This window comes from Tachypleus tridentatus, chromosome 7 (genome assembly GCF_004210375.1).
Source record: "Tachypleus tridentatus isolate NWPU-2018 chromosome 7, ASM421037v1, whole genome shotgun sequence".
NCBI classification, from domain to species: domain Eukaryota; kingdom Metazoa; phylum Arthropoda; class Merostomata; order Xiphosura; family Limulidae; genus Tachypleus; species Tachypleus tridentatus.
The window spans coordinates 160184595-160203695 of NC_134831.1; the positions used below are offsets into that span (position 1 = coordinate 160184595).

Consider the following 19101-nt stretch of genomic DNA (forward strand, 5'->3'; position numbering starts at 1 on the left):
AATAGTTTTCATATTACTTTCTGCCGCAATTCGAAGATAGAGAATTCAAATTTACTTTTGCAAAGCATTTTCTGTGAAACCTATCAGATTATTCAGATGGGAAATTAGTGAATGCTATCTATTCTCTGGGTACTTCAGGTATGGAAACCAGATTTTTCGTGTTATAAGTACCCAGACTTACCTCTACAAAATAAATATTTAAAGAAAATTAAAGCTTAGTACATGAAGACCTCAGAATCATATTAAGACAAGACGAAAACATAACTTGTTAAAACTATTCATTTTTAATAATTTTTTCTCATTTAGCTAAACAAGTCGCACAGTATAAGAAAGTGCCTATAAATTCGAGTAGAAAATATGTTTACCAGTCAACCATCATCGCTGCATGCTTCGAATATGAACTAAATCTTACAGACATATCTATCTTGTTATTTTGATTGGTAAATGGTAAGTATATGGACTGAGAACCCAAAACTCCGGGGTTCAGTTCCCTGAGATAGGTATAGCAGATAACGTTGCACAATAACAAATACTTATACATTATATCAGAATCTCTTTTGTCGCAGCATCAGAAATACAATGAAAAGTAGATATTCGCCAGAAAATATGTGAAGATTTGAATCCTTCAGCACTATCTTTGGAACAAAACAAAAATGGTGACATGTTATTCCTTGAAAATTACGATCAACATAACTCTCCTACTTCTGTAACATTTAAGGTGGATCTTGAAACAACAGATAAACTATTATTCCACAACTTCCAGAAATTCTTTAGGATTTTTAAAAACGAAATTTTAATTAAGATTGACTTGAACAGGAAAATGGAGGTTGACACTCGTTTCACAAATGAAGAAAACTGCATAAATTATGTTGAATGTAAAAATCTAAGGGTTGACAAAGAAAATCATTTGTACTAGTTATATTTCTATGCTTTTATTGGAACTTTATTTCTGACAAGGGAATAAAATGAAAACCGAAGCAAAACTGACAACTCCACAGTTCAAATATTACGGCAATTTTGAAAGGTCTAGCTTTGCTTGGAGTAACTTTTGTTGATATGTGTTTATTCATTGAGTACACGTACAAAAAAACTAACTATAGGGGGCAGCACTTATCTCAATATTCTTAACACTCCCACTTAATTTTAAGTTTTATACAAACTTTCAATTACTGTCAATAATTTTACAGTTATTCTAAATGTTTTACAATTACTTTCCATCTATTATTATAGTCGCCACTTTATCTGGTTCATTTATCCATTGGTGCCAGTCCAACATTATCTCTCAACCTTTCAAATGCATTTCTAGCAAGTGACTTTGTAAGAATGTCAGCAGTCATACTGTTTGTGGGACGATGTTCCAGTTTTACTGATCCGTTCTGCACACATTGGCGAATGAAGTGGTAACGAATATCAGTGTGTTTTGTTCTTGCATGAACCACTGGATTCTGTGCCATTACGATTGTTTCTTGGTTATCTTCCATGATACCAACAGGGTCATCAACTTCGGAACCTATTTCTTGCAGTAGTCTTCTCAACCATACTGTTTCCTGTGCTGCAAGACTCAAGGCTATATACTCTGCCTCTGAGTTGGACAGAGCCACCGTGGATTGCTTTTTGATAATCCAACTTACAGCTGCTCCTGCTTGAATGAAGATATTTTCTGATGTGGACTTCCTATCATCCAGGTCTCCAGCAAAATCTGCACCTGAGTAACCAATAATGAAGTCTCCTGGTTCCTTTTCAGACTTAATACTGAGATCAGCTATTCCTTTCAAGTAACGTAGGATTCTCTTTGCTGCTGTCAAATGTGCTGTGTTGGGCTGAGCACAATATTTCAATATTGTTCACACTGCATATGCAATATTTGGTCTTGTTCCCATTGCAGCATACAGAAGGCTGCCTACCAACGACTGATACAAACTGCGGTCAACCTGAGTGCTAATACCATCATCCTTTTGCAGTTTCACGTTTACATCTGATGGAGTTGCAACTGCCTTACACTCAGTCATTCCAAATTTCACCGGCATAGTTTGGATATACTGTCTTTGATTTAACCATACACAGCCATTCTTTTCATCCTGAACAACACTGAGTCCAAGGATGTAATGGAGCTTTCCAAGGTCTTTAATGCGTAATTTTTCCTTCAGTGCTTCCTTTATAGCGATTATTTCGTCATCACTATCAGCAACCAAAATAATATCATCCACATATACTGCAACTATTGCTAGATTTTCATCCTTCCGTATGTAAACACAAGGATCTGCTGAACTCTGAACAAATTCCAGTTCCATCATCTGTTCATGAAATGAGTTGTTCCAACAGCGTGGTGACTGTTTTAATCCATACAGTGATATTTTCAGTTTACACACAAGGTTTTTCTTCCCTCGAACAGCGTAGCATTCCGGTTGTTCCATGTATATCTCTTCATCCAGATTTCCATTCAGAAATGCAGATATGACATCCATCTGGTGAATTTTCAAATTGTTCTGCACAGCAAATGCAATCAAGGAGCGAATTGATGCATAGCGCATCACTGGGGAGAATGTTTCCTCGTAATCCAGACCATAATTCTGCAAGTAACCTTTGGCCACCAGCCTACTCTTGAACCTCTCTACATTTTCAGTATTTCCATACTTAACTTTGAACACCCACTTACAACCTATAGGTTTTCTTCCAGCTGGTAATTCCACCAGATCCCAGGTGTCATTTTTTGTAAAGACTCAAATTTCAGATCTGTGGTTGACTTCCACTCCTTTGCATTGTCACTTAACATTGCTTCATTAATGTACTTGGCTCTAACATACTGCATAAGTTTGCAGTGTGACAAACTGATTCATTTGCTGCTGCCATATCAGCATACTCATCATATCCATAGCGGGTGGGGGTTTCCTGTTTCTTGCTGGTCGTTCAGCTTTATCTTTAGCTTTAACTTCTGTTTGTTGGTCCACTGTCTGTTCACTTGATGAGATATACTCATTTGTCACAGGCTCTTGACCAAATTCTGTTTCATTAAAGATAACATCTTGCCGTATGAAAATCTTCCTGGATTTTTCATCATACAGTCGATATCACTTGGTGCAGTTATCATATCCAATGAAACGTACCTTCATAGACTTCATGTCTAATTTCTGTCTTGACGCATCTGGCACATGTGCATATGCAAGACATCCGAACACTTTCATGTGTTCTACATCTGGTTTCTACCCATACCATTTCTCATATGGAGTATTACCATCTTTTATTGCCGATGTGGATACTCTGTTACCCACATACGCTGCAGTAGTTACAGCTTCTACCCAGTACATTCTTGGTAACTTAGCATGTGACAGAATGCTTCTTGCTGATTCCACAAGAGTTCTGTTCCTTCTCTCAGCAACACCATTTTGTTCTGGACAATATGCTACTGACATCACATGATGAATGCCTCTTGTCTTCAAATATTGCTGGAACTCATTTGACGTATATTCTCCGCCATTATCTGTGTGCAGGGTTTTTATGCACTCTCCAGATTCATTTGAGTACAAGTTCTCAAATTCCTTGATTTTTCAAAGACTTCTGTTTCAAGAAATACACTCTGCAGCATCTTGAGTAATCATCAATAAATGTAACAAAGTACTTGCTACCTCCAATAGATAGAGTTTGCATAGGATCACAGACATCATTATGTACCAGTTGCAGTCTTCCCTTTGATCTGATTTCTCCCACTGACTTACATGGCTTTTTGTGCATTTTACCTTCAGTGGATCCCTCACAGAAACTGGCTTCATCAGACTTCTGGAATTTGGTTCCACTTACATTTCCACTCCTCACAAGCTTCTGTAATTGTGAAACACTGACATGCCCTAGTCGTTGATGCCATATATCCAAGCCATTCATGTTGCTGTTTGAGGCTACTGAGACATTCTCAATAACACTGGTCTTACAGTTCAGTTGGTATAGACCCATCATTCTTTCTTGTACCCATGCCATGGAGGTGTCCTGATTTACCTCGGATGTAACAGCAATTAACTCCAAAGTGCACAATATTTCCTTTTTCAGTAGCAGCTCCTACTGAAAATAGATTGCTAACTAATTTTGGTATATGAAGGACACTCTGCATTGCGACATGCTTTGAATTACTGACTTTAAATGTCATTCCTAGTTTACAGTTTCCAACTCCAAGAGCTTCAACAGTTCTTCCATCACCAATCCTAACTTGCTGAGGTGTGCTAAACTTGTGATAATTTGATTATATCTTCCTCTGGTGTGTCATATGCCTAGACGCACCAGAATACACCAACCATTTCCTATTCCTTTATCCTGGTTTGTTACAAAGGCAACACCATTGTTTCTATCAGTATAATCTTCCACCACATTAATATCCACATTCTTAGCTTTGTGGACCATTTCCTTCAGTGTTAGACAATTGCGTTTTATATGTTCCTCTCTGCCACACTTGTAACACTTGAAGCTGTTACCCATTTTCTTTGTTTCTTGTGTTCTATGTGGTTTGAAGTTGCTGCGAGAGGCTAATGCAGTTGATGATGTTTCATTCGATGTGGTCTTTTTCTTCTTTTGTTCTTCATTAATCAGTGCCTGTTACACAAATTCTAATGATATATCATCAATTTTGGTTCCCAGGGCTGTTACAATTGTATCATAGCTAGCTGGCAGACTACCAAGTAAGGTAATAATCTGATCTTCTTCTGCTATTTCCTTCCCAACCGCAGCAAGCTGATCCGTTAATTTCTTCATTTGTTTCAAATGTTCCTGGACCGTCATGCTTTCTTTCATCTCACATCGAAAACACTTCTTTTTCAGGTATAGTTTATTGGCTAGTGTGTTCCTATCAAAGTGAGTACGTAGTACATTCCATGCTTCCTTAAGAGTTGTGCATGAGGTGACAAGATAGAGTTGTGCACCTTGAATTGTTGAAAATGTTCTTTCCATTTTCCTGTTGAAATCTGCCCTTGTTTGACTATTGGCTTCTCTGCCAATACCTCTGTTTCAGTCACATGGTCCCATAGGCCTTTTCCTCTCAATAAATGTTCCATTTGAAATTCCCATGTGGCCCAATTATTTTCTCCCAACTTATCAATATCTTTTTTTGATATTTTATCTTCCATTGTCAAACTATTTCAACCACAACTGTAATATTCCTTTCTTTGATTTAGATCTATTTCTCCCTTTATATGACTTGAGAAAATAGAGTGTTAATCAATATTTTACTTACACTTTATCTTGGTATTTCACAATGGCTTCCAGACAAAGGAAACGATTGTTTGTTTGTTTGTTGAATTTTGCACAAAGCTACTCGAGGGCTATCTGTGCTAGCCGTCTCTAATTTAGCAGTGTAAGACTAGAGGGAAGGCAGCTGGTCATCACCACCCACCGCCAACTCTTGGGCTACTCTTTTACCAACGAATAATGGGATTGACCATCACATTATAACGTCCCTACGACTGAAAAGGCGAGCATGTTTGGTGCAACGGGGATGCGAACCCGCGACTCTCAGATTACGGGTCGCACGTCTTAACTCACCTGGCCATACCAGGCCTCAAAGGAAACGAATCACCCAGCGCTTGTGATAAAGTATTCATGTAAATCCTGTACCATCCAACAAAAATTGTCATCCAAAACTATTCTACAGTAATCCTCAGTATCTCCTGGATTACTTGTACTAACAATATTAAAACAGTTTCATCTGTTTAAGCACTTTTAGAGCATTCCTGGACTCATAACCTGATGATATGTGTTTGTTCATTGAGTACACATGTACAAAAAAACAACAACACCTAACTACAGGTGGCAGCACTTATCTCAATATTCTTAACAACTTTACAAATTTTAAGTTCTGCTGTAGTTTCCAGAATACCAAAATATTCATGTCGTTTATAGAAAAGAGATTTCAAAATCTTTATTTTACCTAGCTCCATACACCACCATTATGCTACGAGTTCATTTAGCCTTGCTCAAAGGATTATTTAACAAGTTAGCTAGATCTTCAACTTTGTGTACGAGACATACCATTATGACTGGTTAACTTCTGTAAGTATGTTGAAAAATATATTTAAGTAACAGTACATATTTTAACATAACTTCATGTCTGTATGTGATTTCAACATTTTTATTAGCTAAACAAAAGATCACCAAAAAAGTCCTTGAAACTGTAGAAAGTTACTTGACTAATATGGAATCTATTTTCTTAGTTTTTTGAAATGTTTTTTTGAAAACTAACAGTATCCAGCCTTGTAAAATTGCTTTAAATATGCCGAGTCGTTTTAATTACACCAACCACATTAATCATGATCTTTTTTGTAAATAAAATCATTTCTTTACCTAACTAAATAACTCAATAAAGATAACTACGTCTGAAAAAATAAGTTAATTTGATAAATTCCAAATTGGGTACAATACTCGTAGTTCTTACATGTGCTTTACATAACATTTTAAGTTTCCAAAGCGAAAATCCCGATCTTGTGGAGTTTTGATTTCGACTGTGTGACCCAATGCCGTTTACGTGTTATGAATTTAATATCCATTATGACGAGAAATTCGCTTGAAGTGAAAAATGTATACTCAAGACGGCTGGTATGGGTATTAAGACTTTATTAAAATAAAGTACAGAACAACCTGAAGATGACTTAAGAAGGTTGAACCATTCTGTACTTTATCTTAATTAATGACTTTAATATTGTTCCATTTAATAAAGAATCGATTCATTCTCTTCTTGTTACAACACAACATAAATGAAAATTTTCAAATACCACATGTTTTTGTAAGGTCGTTGTATAGCTGATTTTTGCGATTAAACGCAAGCAAAGCAAAAAAAAAAAGAAAAAAGATTGGATCAAGCCTAATTAGTTGAGGAATTGTCTTCATACTTTCGAAATAAAGCACTTTCTCAGTTAAGAGGAGTTAAATATTAGAGATATGTATGTATGTGGGAGGAAAAAGAGATGGAAGGAAAGAGTACGGATGAAAGCTACACGAAACTTATAAGTCGTTTTAATACGTGACTGATAATGGAAAGAATGATTCGGGAAAGTTCTCACATAGAACAGAGATTCAAGTAATAGTCCTCATGATTACACATTACGAAAACTTTGACCTTTTCAATTTGGGACCAACTGATATATTGGGCACTTTTACTTCAAGTTCTGGCTTCTGTTAAAACTCACACAAAGTTGTGTGTGTGTGTGTGTGTGTGTATATACACACCCCAATTTTGGAGGTTGTAGCTTTAAAGGTATGTCTATGTATAAAGAACAGACCCATGGAAGGAAAGAAACACTCCCTCTTGTATATGTAGATGCAATAGGCCAGTTATATTTAATCTACTCTTGCATTATACTGTTTAAAAATGATAATGGCTGTTTTTGGCGTGTCTGTTTATGTGCACACACACACAAATGTAATTCATATTTTTAGGATAACCTAAATAGTTAATGTCAAAAGCATTTTGTTTAATACAAGAAGATTGGCAGTCCACATGATCATCACAACGGTCACTTATGCAAGTAGGGAAGTTTATCGCATTTGTAGAAATTTATATTCAGATAATTCCGGGGCTATAACCCAGATTTAGGTTTGAGAGTAATATGTTAAAAAATATATATTTTTGACGGGGGGCGTCAAAAAAGTTGCTACTCCAGTCACACCGTTTAACATGTTGAATATTTTCTCTCCCTTTTTTGTTGGGATTCAGGAATTTTCGGGGTTTATCCTCATTCCTATGCCCTTAAATAATTATTTTATACTTGATTATAAAGAAAGTTCTTAGTTGTGAAACGTCAATATTTCATTTATTATTAAGTCAAAATGTCATATTATAATTTTATTATCATGTTTATTGTAATTAACAAACTTTAATATATTAATTATTTTGTTAATTGCCCTCAATAAAAAAAGAATATCCATAGCTTTGATGTAGGTGTCGTAAAATAATAGTAACTCATTATTTACACATGTTGTACTACCATTTAAAAGTATCAGAACAAAATCGTTAACGAATGAAAAAATTTTTGATAATTTTAAATCCTGACACCATATAATGTTCCATTATTACGGCACATAAAACGGAGACCGAGATGGCGCGTTTTAGCGCTGTTGTCTTGGCTTGGTGGTATTGTGGTATAAAACGAAAAGTGTGATTGTGGGGAGAAAATTAGGGTTGATTATTTAAGATAATCTGCATTTTGAAATAAATAGATTTATGGTTTTAGCCTCGGTGAGAATATTTGTTTTGTCATTAAGTGTAGTTTTTTTATTATTTTAACTATAAATAAAATGAAATATAATTCTAAGACTACTACTAGTAGTAGGCAGTTTCTACCTTTCATAAAAAAAATTGACACTGTAATAGCAGGGCAATATCAATTGTGAGAAAATCTTATCCTGTTATTGTTATTTGAGATTTACTACTTAACATTACTATAATTAGTACTACACTAGTCTTAATTGGTGATATTTATCAATCGTAGAATTTTTTTTCAAAATAATTAAAATAGACGAGAAAAAAAAACTTCAAAGAAAAAAACAGGTTGGCTCGGAAGCAGCATAAGGGATTAAAGCAAAAACACAAAATGTAAAAGTTTAAATTGACTTTTGTGATAAGAGATTTGGGGGATAATACAAGTGTGTAAGTGAAAAGTGGTTGGCTGAAAACATAATACTAAGAACCAATTGAATCGTTTAAGATTGTTAAACGAATTGGCATTGTTGATGCATCACATTTTTTTCTTGGCTGATACATTTTTTATTTAGTTGTCTGACATGGTGTAGTTATAATTTTTATTCTTTTGTCTGAGTTGGCTGGTTTTTTCACATACTTATAACATTAAAAACTGGGTTTTGATACTCAAAGTGGACACAGTACATTTAGTACATTATGAAGCTGTGTGCTAAAAGATAAAAGAGACTTTGGCATAGTATTCATCATGTCAAGCTACTAATTTTTGCTTTACTTCGATGTTGTTTCTTATACTTCGTGGTTGAACAACTGACAAGAGATCCAATAACTTTAACAGACTTAATGACAAAGAATCTACTTTGAGACATTAACAATTGAATACAACTTGAATGGTTAATGGTGAAAATTTTATAACAAGTTTAACATTGTATATGTGTCACTGTATTAAACTTGAATTTTAGTTTTCTTCGTTACTCATTCCAGCACTTTCCAGATTCTTCACTTTATACCTGAGCTTGGCTGATAACACACCTACTGGTAAATTTACACTTAAACAGTTGGAAGTGATAAACTCTCCAATGATAAAGTAGAAATTGTTTTAGATATCCAGTAATAGGTTGCAGTATATCACTAATTTTGTTAACCCTTAACTCTGTTTTCATATTTGTAATTTATGTATTGTTATAATGTTGGTATCGATAAATTTCTCTTAAGCTTTTACCTTAACCTTTGTACATTCCTTAGAAGTGTGTGTGTGTATATTAATGGTTGCAAAATAATTTGTTCATTATCCAATTTATATTGATTTACTACAGATTTTTCAAATTGATTTATAGATTTCTGCAGTGACTGAGATTTTTACATCATTATCATCTTTCAAGGCCTTCTGTGTATTCAGATTAATGTTTAACATCATGCTTTCATATTTATAGTCTTGTGTTTCTAAATTTTTGTCAAAGTCTTAGCTGATTATGTCTACTTCTATCTATTTTAGTGCAGCCTCATACTTTTCTTTTATGGTCTGCTCGTCTCTTAGCCACTAATAAAAATATATTAAAAAAAACTACATTAATCAGGAAGAGCTTACTAAAAGTGAAAATACTTATTTTACAAAATGAAAAATAATAAAAATTGTGTCATACAAGGTGCAGTGGTTCAATGATAACTGATTAAACACCTATTTTTCTGTGTGTCTTTTAATGATTGAAAAATTGGCTTAAGAGGCTTGTTCATTCAGTTATTTTCAGCTTATTCTACTTGCATTATTGGTCACATAAGTTTTGCAGTAGTTTTGCTATATATCTGTTAAGCTTTTGTTTCAAGAATCTGACTTGTTGAAGGGTGGATAAAAATGTTAAGTTGCAACTTGTGTACTATTTCTCACAATACGAGCCACATAATTTCTGTCATACAAGTCTCATATTTTTCTCAAAGTAATAGGTCACTTTATATGTCATATTGTGTATGTTATATAACTTGTTATAAACTAATTTTGGAAGTATTTGCTTCCTTAATAATATTTTAAAGTTTTTATTTTTATTTACTGAACCTATATTTGGTACATTCTGTCACATTTACATAGATAAACATTTCTAACAGATCACTGAATTATTATTTTTATATATTATTATTGTATTTAGGGAAATAAAATGAAAATAAAGTAAAATTGTAATGTATTCTTTCCATTTAGCTGATGCATAATGGAGGTTGAGGCCAGAACTGAAGAATCACCAAGACAAACTCCTGTTATGATCAACATTAAAACTGTTAGTGAAGAAAGTAATTTTAACTCAGTTTGTGGTAAAAAAAGAAAAGGAGTTGGTAAAAAAAACATCACCAAAACAAGGACATGTGAGGACTGTGGTTACACCTTTTGTTCATCATCTAATTTGTTGAGGCATAAACGAGATAATCGTTGTGGTCGATTGCACACATCACGCCTTTCAGGATCCTGGAATTGTCCTAACTGTAAATACCATTTTAGGTTTTATCCACTGTATATTAAACATTTGAGAAGGTGTATAAAAAAAGTAGAACAGTTGGCCACTTCTGAAATTAAACTTGACATGGAAAACAAAATAGCAGATCCTAAACCTTCCAATAAACAAAAAGGATGCTTTCATTCTGTACATAAGAAACCTTCACATTTTCCCAGTAAATGTAAGGTATGTGGAGTGAATTTTCGCTCAGCTCTTCATTACAAGACTCATCTGAGTAGGAAAGGTTACTGTAGGCCTCGCCCCTTCACATGCTACAACTGTGGGAAAATATTTGATACCATTCATCACTTGATAGCTCATGAAAATCGAAAATCATCTTGTCTTGCATTTACGTCAAGCACAGAAAAGATGACTACAGAGCAGTCTGAACAAAAAAAAGTTCTAAAACGGGAAGGTAGTTTTATAAGCCAAGGAAATGCAGTAGAATGTACTGAAAACAAATGTGAAAAGTGTGACCTGACATTTGAGTTTCCTTATCTGTATCGAAAGCACATGCAGAGTTCATCTTGTGCAGAAATCATGGATGGTAAGTTTGCGGATAAAGTTGAATACTCAGATATTGGAAAGAATCTTCGATCCAAGAAACCTGTTTCATGCCATACAACAAAGAAACCATCAAAACGGGGGTATCAGTGTAGAAAGTGTGGGTACATGTTTTCAAAAGTTTATCGACTGAGGAAGCATTTGAATAGAAAATTTCCCTGTGTGCCATTACGCCAGCATTTCTTAACAACTAGAAATCGTTCAGCTAGGAAGACTATGCCACCAGCCAGGTTACAACTTGAACCATGTGACCAGAAAAATACCATCCCAGCTGAAACAACTCATGCTGCTGAAAATTCAAGTAAGTACTACAAAAGTGTACACAGCAAAATTTTGAGAAAGTATCATAAAATAACATCAAATCGACAGAAACCAAAATACGAGTCTGATATAAAGCCCCCCGTTTGTGAACTGTGTGATAAAACCTTTGTGAGTGCTAAATCTTTTGTTAAGCACATGCAGCTTCATCCAGGTTTCATTGCCTCTAACCATCCTGTAAAATGTCCAAGTTGTCCAGAAATATTCTCTAATCCTGCTTGTTTATTTAAACATCAGAAAGCAGAGAAGCACTGGGGATCCATGTTGTCTCGTACCCGTGAGTGTGAGTGTCCTTTCTGTGGGAAAGAATTTCTGTATATTGGACGTCGAAATGGCCATGTTAGGTCAATTCACATGCAAGCTGATCCAAAAGAGGCAAAAAAATTTTTAGATGAGACTACTTGTGACGTTTGTTTTCGTCAGTTTGTGGATGCCTCTGAAAAAGTTGCACATATCCAGTCTGAACACCAAGGAATTTCATCAGTGGGTTTGGAGAGGGAGTATATTTCCACACCAAAACCTTCAAATGTTGAAGGCTTATCAGAATCAGTAGAGAAAACACCAAACAATCCTGAAAATTACAAGAAGAGCATAGAAACTCTGACACCTGCCATCCTTGCACTAATGAAAAAGTATCCTACAAAATGCCCATTCTGTTTTAAAATGTATTCTTCATGTTATGTACGTGACAGGCATCTAAAGTGTCATACTAAGGAAAAACCATTTGTTTGTTCCTGGTGTAATAAATGTTTTGCTCGTTCAGAACATCTTACTCGTCATTACCAGCAAAATCATAATGACCTACTTTCATTCAAGTGCCTTGGATGTGGAACGAAGTTTCCTACCCGATTGCAAACAATTCAACACATTGGAAAGGCTCATTCAGGAGTTTCAAGATCTAGCCTTCTTTATGAAATTAAAAATCTTTCACCAATATCCAATCAACCAGCTCCTTCGGTTGAAATTTTAAAAGAGGATTATGTGAAGAAGCCAAAACCATTTCATTATCCAAAGCCAGGGCTTATTTTGTCACCTGACGACACTGCTCGTGGAATATATTCATGTGAAATCTGTGGTATTCATAATTTTACCAAAATGACTGCACTACATCGTCACCGGAAGTCTCGGTTTCATCGGGAGAATTTACTTTTGAAACAAATCAAATCAAATGCATCAAAAAGTCTGTCAGTAACTAGGACTTTGGTGAGTTATAAATGTTCTGTTTGTGATGTTTCATACTCTAGCATCGCAACTTTTGTACCTCATCGCCTCAGTCATTTTCAAGCTCAAAACCTGGACCCTTCTGAGATCAATGAATGCAACCCTTACAGTTGTGAGATTTGTCAGAAGACCATTGACCACCACCAGAAGGTACAAGCACATCTTCTATGGCATCTTCAAGCAGATCGTACTCCTAGATTCATTAGCTCCACAGACAGTGATAATTTATCACAGGAAAGAATGACTCTCATTGACAAAAAATCTTCTCCGTCAGTTACTTGTGTACAGTCGAATATGAAACTTGATGTTAAGATCAAGACTCCAGAAAATGTTGCAAAAAAAAGTATTCAGCCTTCAAAAATTTTACAAGAAAAAAATGGATCTAAACCAAGTGTAGAAATCCATGAACCACAAGTGAAGACTGAGGAAGAACACACCAGAAACTTTTCTTGCTATAAATGTCAGACTGCATTTTCAACAAAACAACACTATACAGCACATATTCGCCACTACTGCCCCATCAAAAAGAATTCTAAGGAACTTCTACAGTCAAATTTTGAAAAATCATGCCCTCCTGACATTATCGGAGATCCACAATCAATAACATCAGTGAATATTTTGACTTGTGCCCATTGTTCTTTAGAGTTTGTTTCTCCCGAAGACCTTGGATGGCACGAAAAAAGTTGTCGTAAAGTGCACAGCTCTGAGAGGATTGACGTAGATGATACGTTAAGTTCAGAGTTGCACCAATGCAGATACTGTCACTGTGCCTTCATCACCCTGGAGATTTGTCGGGAACATGAGCGTGCATACTGTAAGAAGTTACAAACTTGTGAAGAATGTAGTGTGGATTTTAAGAGTCATCAAGATCTCATTGATCACATTGAAAGTTTCCATGGAGTTAATCATCAGCTGAAGTGCTATGTTTGTGGACAGACATTTTACAGTCCTAGAGTTCTTAAAAAACATATTCAGTCTCATGAGGATGACATTGCATTCAATTGTTTGTATTGTGCAGCTTTTTTTTCAGACCTTAAAGCTCTTTTCGAACACCTTGAAAGTCATGAGATAAAGTTAAACATTCAGCAACATGATGTTGGTTTAGAAAATGAACTTATTTCTAGCCAAGCAGAACCTGTAAAAAATTCGAGCCTTTCAGAGTCTGTGGAAACATTTGAGTCACTTTCAGTGGAAGAAGGTTCAAAAAATAAATTTCAGTGTCCGTACTGTCCTCGGGGCTACAAGGACAGAGCACATTATCGAGAACACTTGGTCATTCATGAGCCATTCCATTGTAAAGTGTGTGGAAAGGAAGAAAATACTGTCGTTGGTTTTCGAAAACATCCATGTCAGCTTCCAGATGGAAAACTAGCTACAGGAATTCTCTACCGGAAAAGCTGGGGAAAGAAGATGATCAAACTGGTGAGAAAGAAACATTCTACATCTTTTAATTATACAACTGCATCTGATACAGAGTTCATTGGCCATGAGGAGAGTAAAGCTGATGGCAATGATGAAGAAGAAGATAAAATACACTTAGGTTCAAAACATCCAACAACTACCACTGATGTATCAGAAAAACTACTGGAAAATGTGGAAAAGTTTAAACAGGAAGAACTTGATGCTTTAAGAAAGAACTTTTCTCAGTTGCTTTTCTTTTTAGTTGCAGATCCAGAACTTATGGAACAACTTGGCTGGGGACAAAAGCTTATAGACAGTGTACTGGATGATGTCCTTCAACATATGGGACAACAGCCTGTAGAGTACCATGACAGCCAGTCTGAACTAGAACGTCTACGAGACAATATTCAGCTTTTGTTAAAAATTTCTATTAAGGACCATGTAATGGATGATGTTGAAAAGGGCAAGAAAGTTATTGATGACTTGGTGCAGGAAATGCTAAACATGTGCACATCACACTTGGGAGAAGATTCTGTTGATAACAGTATGGAGTGGGACTCTAATGTTGAGTAATGAAGATTTTATCAATTTAGATCAGAATCAAGATCAAACAACTGTATCTTAAATAGTAAAACTCTTACATGCTTGCTTAGAAGACTGGAAGATAGTGATACAGTATGTATTGAACAACGTACTTCACTTTTAACATTTAAGAATAAAAGCCTGTTTTTTTTGGGAGGTGGCGGTGTGTGCAAAAATCTGAAAATGGAGTGATAACTTGAACTTCTTATAATGTGGTGTTGATAAAATAACCATGTACTGAATTACAGAAATAGATTATTTACTATGAAAACTAATCAGTTACAGTATGTTGTTTGCAAAAAGGGTATACTTAAATAAGAAGTGGTTGGAAACAAACAGGTATTGAAGTGAAATCAAGTTGAAACAAACAAAAAAAAGTGTTCATTAAAAGAAAGTGCTTGTTTAATGAGATAAGTAATAAGTTAGTTGCCCTACTTTTAAGTCTCACAACTCTAAATGTAGATACTGATGGGCTTTGAAATTTCACATGTGCATTAACTATGTATTAGGAAAAATAGTGGTGTGATGGTGAAACAAATGGCCATTAGGGGCACTTTTTATCGAAATATGCCCAGGAGAATGAATTGAATGTGACTATGGATGTAACCATTATTTCCAGATTTGAGGTGTGGTGATATCTAAAGCCATCTGAAAACAAAAATATGCAGGTGGATGGTATTTTTCAGTGACTTTAGTAATCTCAGAACCAATGAATGAAAGGAATGTACCCATTGATCATTCAGTTGTTAAACACATTTAGCAGCAATGTGTTAACAGGTAATGTAATACAGAGTGGAGAACCATCTTGCATGTATACCATTTCACTCAAAAGACTTGAAATGCAGTAATAATATGGTTGACTGTCACAGTTTGAAACCTATAATTGACGACGACCTCAAAGAAGAAAGGTTGAATACGATTGTGGATGTGACCCAGTTTACAGCTTTCTCACTGTGCAACGATTGTTGTGCTATAGCCTGTGCAACGATTGTTGTGCTATAGCACATGGTTTTGTTTATTTCCAGTTAATAAAATGAGCCTTGCCAGTCCATAAAATTCTATTTTTCACCAAAGGTTGTCTAATCATGAGCTCAAGACTGTCCAGTTTGGTCTTTGATTTTTATCCTTTGGTCCCGGTGTGTTTACAGCTTCAGAATGTTATGTATGACCTTACAGACTTGTTTGTCAGATTTCACAATGTTTCATGATTTTATTGATATTGCAACATCAAGTACTATTTTCTCGTATCTCATGACAACTCGGCTGGTGTTGGAGGGCAAACATTGTTGAAACTGCATCAGAACCTTTTCGATAAGTTATGACTCTGCCCAGTCCTTAAGAAGCACCAGTTTCACATCAACATGGTTTCATTGCTGATTGGTGGTTACAGGATTGCAATTGTAACGTGTAGAGGCAGATTGTTCAGAGCCATCTTGAAAAATAATTAAAAATATCTGTAGCTGCTATATTGTTCTTATGTAGGTATATTTAGTGCTCCCTAGTGACTAATTCTTGTTTTTTTTTTGCTTTCATTATTTTTATCTCATTACCTGATAAGTGCTTATACAAAATTTCAAAGCCTGCTTCTACCTGCATTTTAAATTTTGAGTTTTGGAATAACAAAGATAAATCCACATTAACTCTTTATATAATTTAGAGGCAAAACAAAAAAAATAATTATTACATAAATACAGTAGTATTTTTTGGTGCACTGAAGTGGAAACACACGAACCAACCATTCTCTAAACTGAAACAGTAGTCATGTAAATGTGTACACTGGGACTGTAGAATTCTCAAAGTTTTGGGGCAGCATACTTATAACTTAATACTAGGAGTAGGAAATGTACAAGTTACCTTAAAATAAAATACTACTTACACCTTATATTTTTGAATGTGCAATATACAGTCCACACACACACACACACACACACACACACACACACAAATAAAAGGTATTCCTTTTATTAATATCTTTGTATCTGTTGAAGAAGTACATTTTCATGAGAGGTGATGTCACCATATAAAGTTATTTGTTTTAAATATACTGATTAACATTTCTGTTAGGCATTATTAATCATATTTATACAATAACAAAACTGAAAGCACAGCAAGATTTTTTCCCCCCCTAAAGACTTACGGAAACTTGGAAACAGTAATTCTGACAACTTGTGGATAGATTACTGCATGAGGCATGTCATTTATTAGAATTTGAAAATTGCATTTGTGTCTGGTGGAGGTCAACTGTTGGACAATTTCTTTACTAGAAAAAAAGTCAATTTTTCTGCAGTCCTGTGTACACCTTTTAGAGGAGTAGTGTGGTTCAGTGGATTTGCACTTTTGACTCATAGTTGACAGTTTGGAAGTTCAAGACAGAATACTTCTATTGTTTCAGACTACTCAGGTTAACCTGTGATGGACTGGCATCCCATGTAGAAGAGAAATGTGTCCCCTTTCTCATCTGCTTGTGACAATAAAGCTAAAGTTCAGCAATGGTTTCCAAGTACTAACGAGGGATATGATCTAGTGTACAACTATTAGCTCAATCCTTTTGTAGTTGTGCACACTGAAACGTAAAGACACCATTCGTGGCCCTTTACTGCTTCTGTAGTCGAATAGCAGGGACTGTATTGCATTTTAGAGGACATTTTTTACTTTTACAACTAATTAACGATTTAGTACAACTAAGTACAATAAGAGACCAGTTTTCACAAATTTATTGTAATGTATGTTTGTGTATTTAGAATCAGTCTTTGTTAGTTGGTTACTGAATTTTAGCACACTGCACTAAAATTAAAGAGTGCAGTAAAATTTGTTGTCTCCCCCACTGGGACAACAGCAAATCTATGGATTTACAATGCTAAAATTTTGGTTTGATTTCTTCTTGGTGAACACAGCAGATAGCTCGGCATGGCTTTGATATACGAAAAAACACAGAATTCATTAGTCCTTTTATCAATGGTCCAAAAGTAATTGTATTAAAATTGAGTAAACTAGGAAATTTTTATTAATTTTAAAAGGTCTATTTATATGTTAACGTATTCTCTACTTGCTGTACATGACAAAAGTAATTTACTTTTTAAATCCCATCCTCATATTGCAAACCTTAATAAGTGTACTTTTACATCAAATGTTGCACAGGTATATTCTCATGTACCATTGTTTGAATCTCTTACAGTTTGGGGGGTTTGTAGTCTTAATTTTATTTAGCTATAAGAGAAATAAGAAAATCTTTCCCTTGATGTTATACATCCTTCCTAGTAGGTAATAAGTATTAACATTGGACCTTTAATTTAAATGATTGTACTTCCACAATTTAAACTCAAATAATTTATTAATTTCAGTAATGTGTTTTTGAACATTTTTTTTAGTTCACACAGCATAATTAGAATGATTGAACTTTTTTCTAATTAAGGATCCTTCTGCAAGTTCTGATATTTTGCAATTGTAAATAATTGTCAATGTTTGAAATAATGTGGCTTATTATTAATAATGAATACAAGTTTTGTGATTTCCATATAAATAGTTTGTATTTCTACAGATAACTTGTATGAAACTCATCCATAGTTAACTTGATGACATGATTTATGATTTTACAATTGGGTTTTAACTTTCTCGAACTCCACATTGTTATATTAGTGCTCCACCTTGTGCACAAAAATAAAGTGTTGTATCATGTTTCTCAACTTGTTTTATCAATATTACACAATTTTGAAGCAATCTAACCAAATTATAGTCATCTCAAGTCTTTGTGAACTGTATAATTGTAGCATAGTTGAATAATTTTGGTTTATTATAGGACCATTAAAAACTATTAAGGGTGAAAATTTGCTTTAATATTTACAGATTCACATTGGTAAGAACTTGTACATTACTTGGCTAATTTCAGTTTTAGAAGTCGTACATCCACATACATTTTTAATGCATAAATTAAATGTAACTATGGTAAGAAGGTATAGGTGTATACGTTCAGTTGTCATTTATTTAACAAGTTATGACAAATGCTTTATCTCTTTCCCCGAAACGTAATGTATCTTTTAAAGTACAGTTGTATTACTTTGGTAGTATTACAATGTAAGCCTAATATAAACCACTACTGCATAATGTACTTTAGAAGCATTAAATTGCTTAGAAATATATAACTGGAAAAAATGAGCTGACATGATTCTTTTCTTAACTAAATGAAACTGTTTAGAGACAGTTGAAATTGCACTATTCAGTAAAAGTAATCTTGACACATAAAATGTTTGATAAATATTGGCTTTTGCTTACAAGTTAGCCTAAATTTATGAACAACTGAATCAATTTGTGAGCTAAGTAGCTTCAGTTATTGGGGTTTCAACTATCAATTTTAGTATCTTGTGAAAT

General features: G+C 34.6%; 1 protein-coding gene across 2 annotated transcripts; it reads left to right on the plus strand.

Annotated features, from left to right (window-relative positions):
• The first annotated feature begins 8046 nt into the window (after window positions 1–8046).
• Window positions 8047–18560, plus strand: LOC143257027 (uncharacterized). Of its 2 annotated transcripts, XM_076515103.1 has the most exons (3): window positions 8058–8209; window positions 9155–9208; window positions 10362–18560. In XM_076515103.1, the coding sequence occupies exon 3, from the start codon at window positions 10372–10374 to the stop codon at window positions 14725–14727; it is 4356 nt and encodes a 1451-aa protein (XP_076371218.1). In that variant the 5' UTR covers window positions 8058–8209; window positions 9155–9208; window positions 10362–10371; the 3' UTR covers window positions 14728–18560. The 2 variants fall into 2 exon arrangements, with proteins under 2 accessions (XP_076371217.1, XP_076371218.1); XM_076515102.1 differs by lacking the exon at window positions 9155–9208 and having other exon boundaries at window positions 8047–8209.
• The last annotated feature ends 541 nt before the right edge of the window (window positions 18561–19101 follow it).

Bases quoted from the DNA above. Each gene is read 5' to 3' on its own strand.
- LOC143257027 (XM_076515102.1), top strand. From the start codon at position 10,372: ATGGAGGTTGAGGCCAGAACTGAAGAATCACCAAGACAAACTCCTGTT.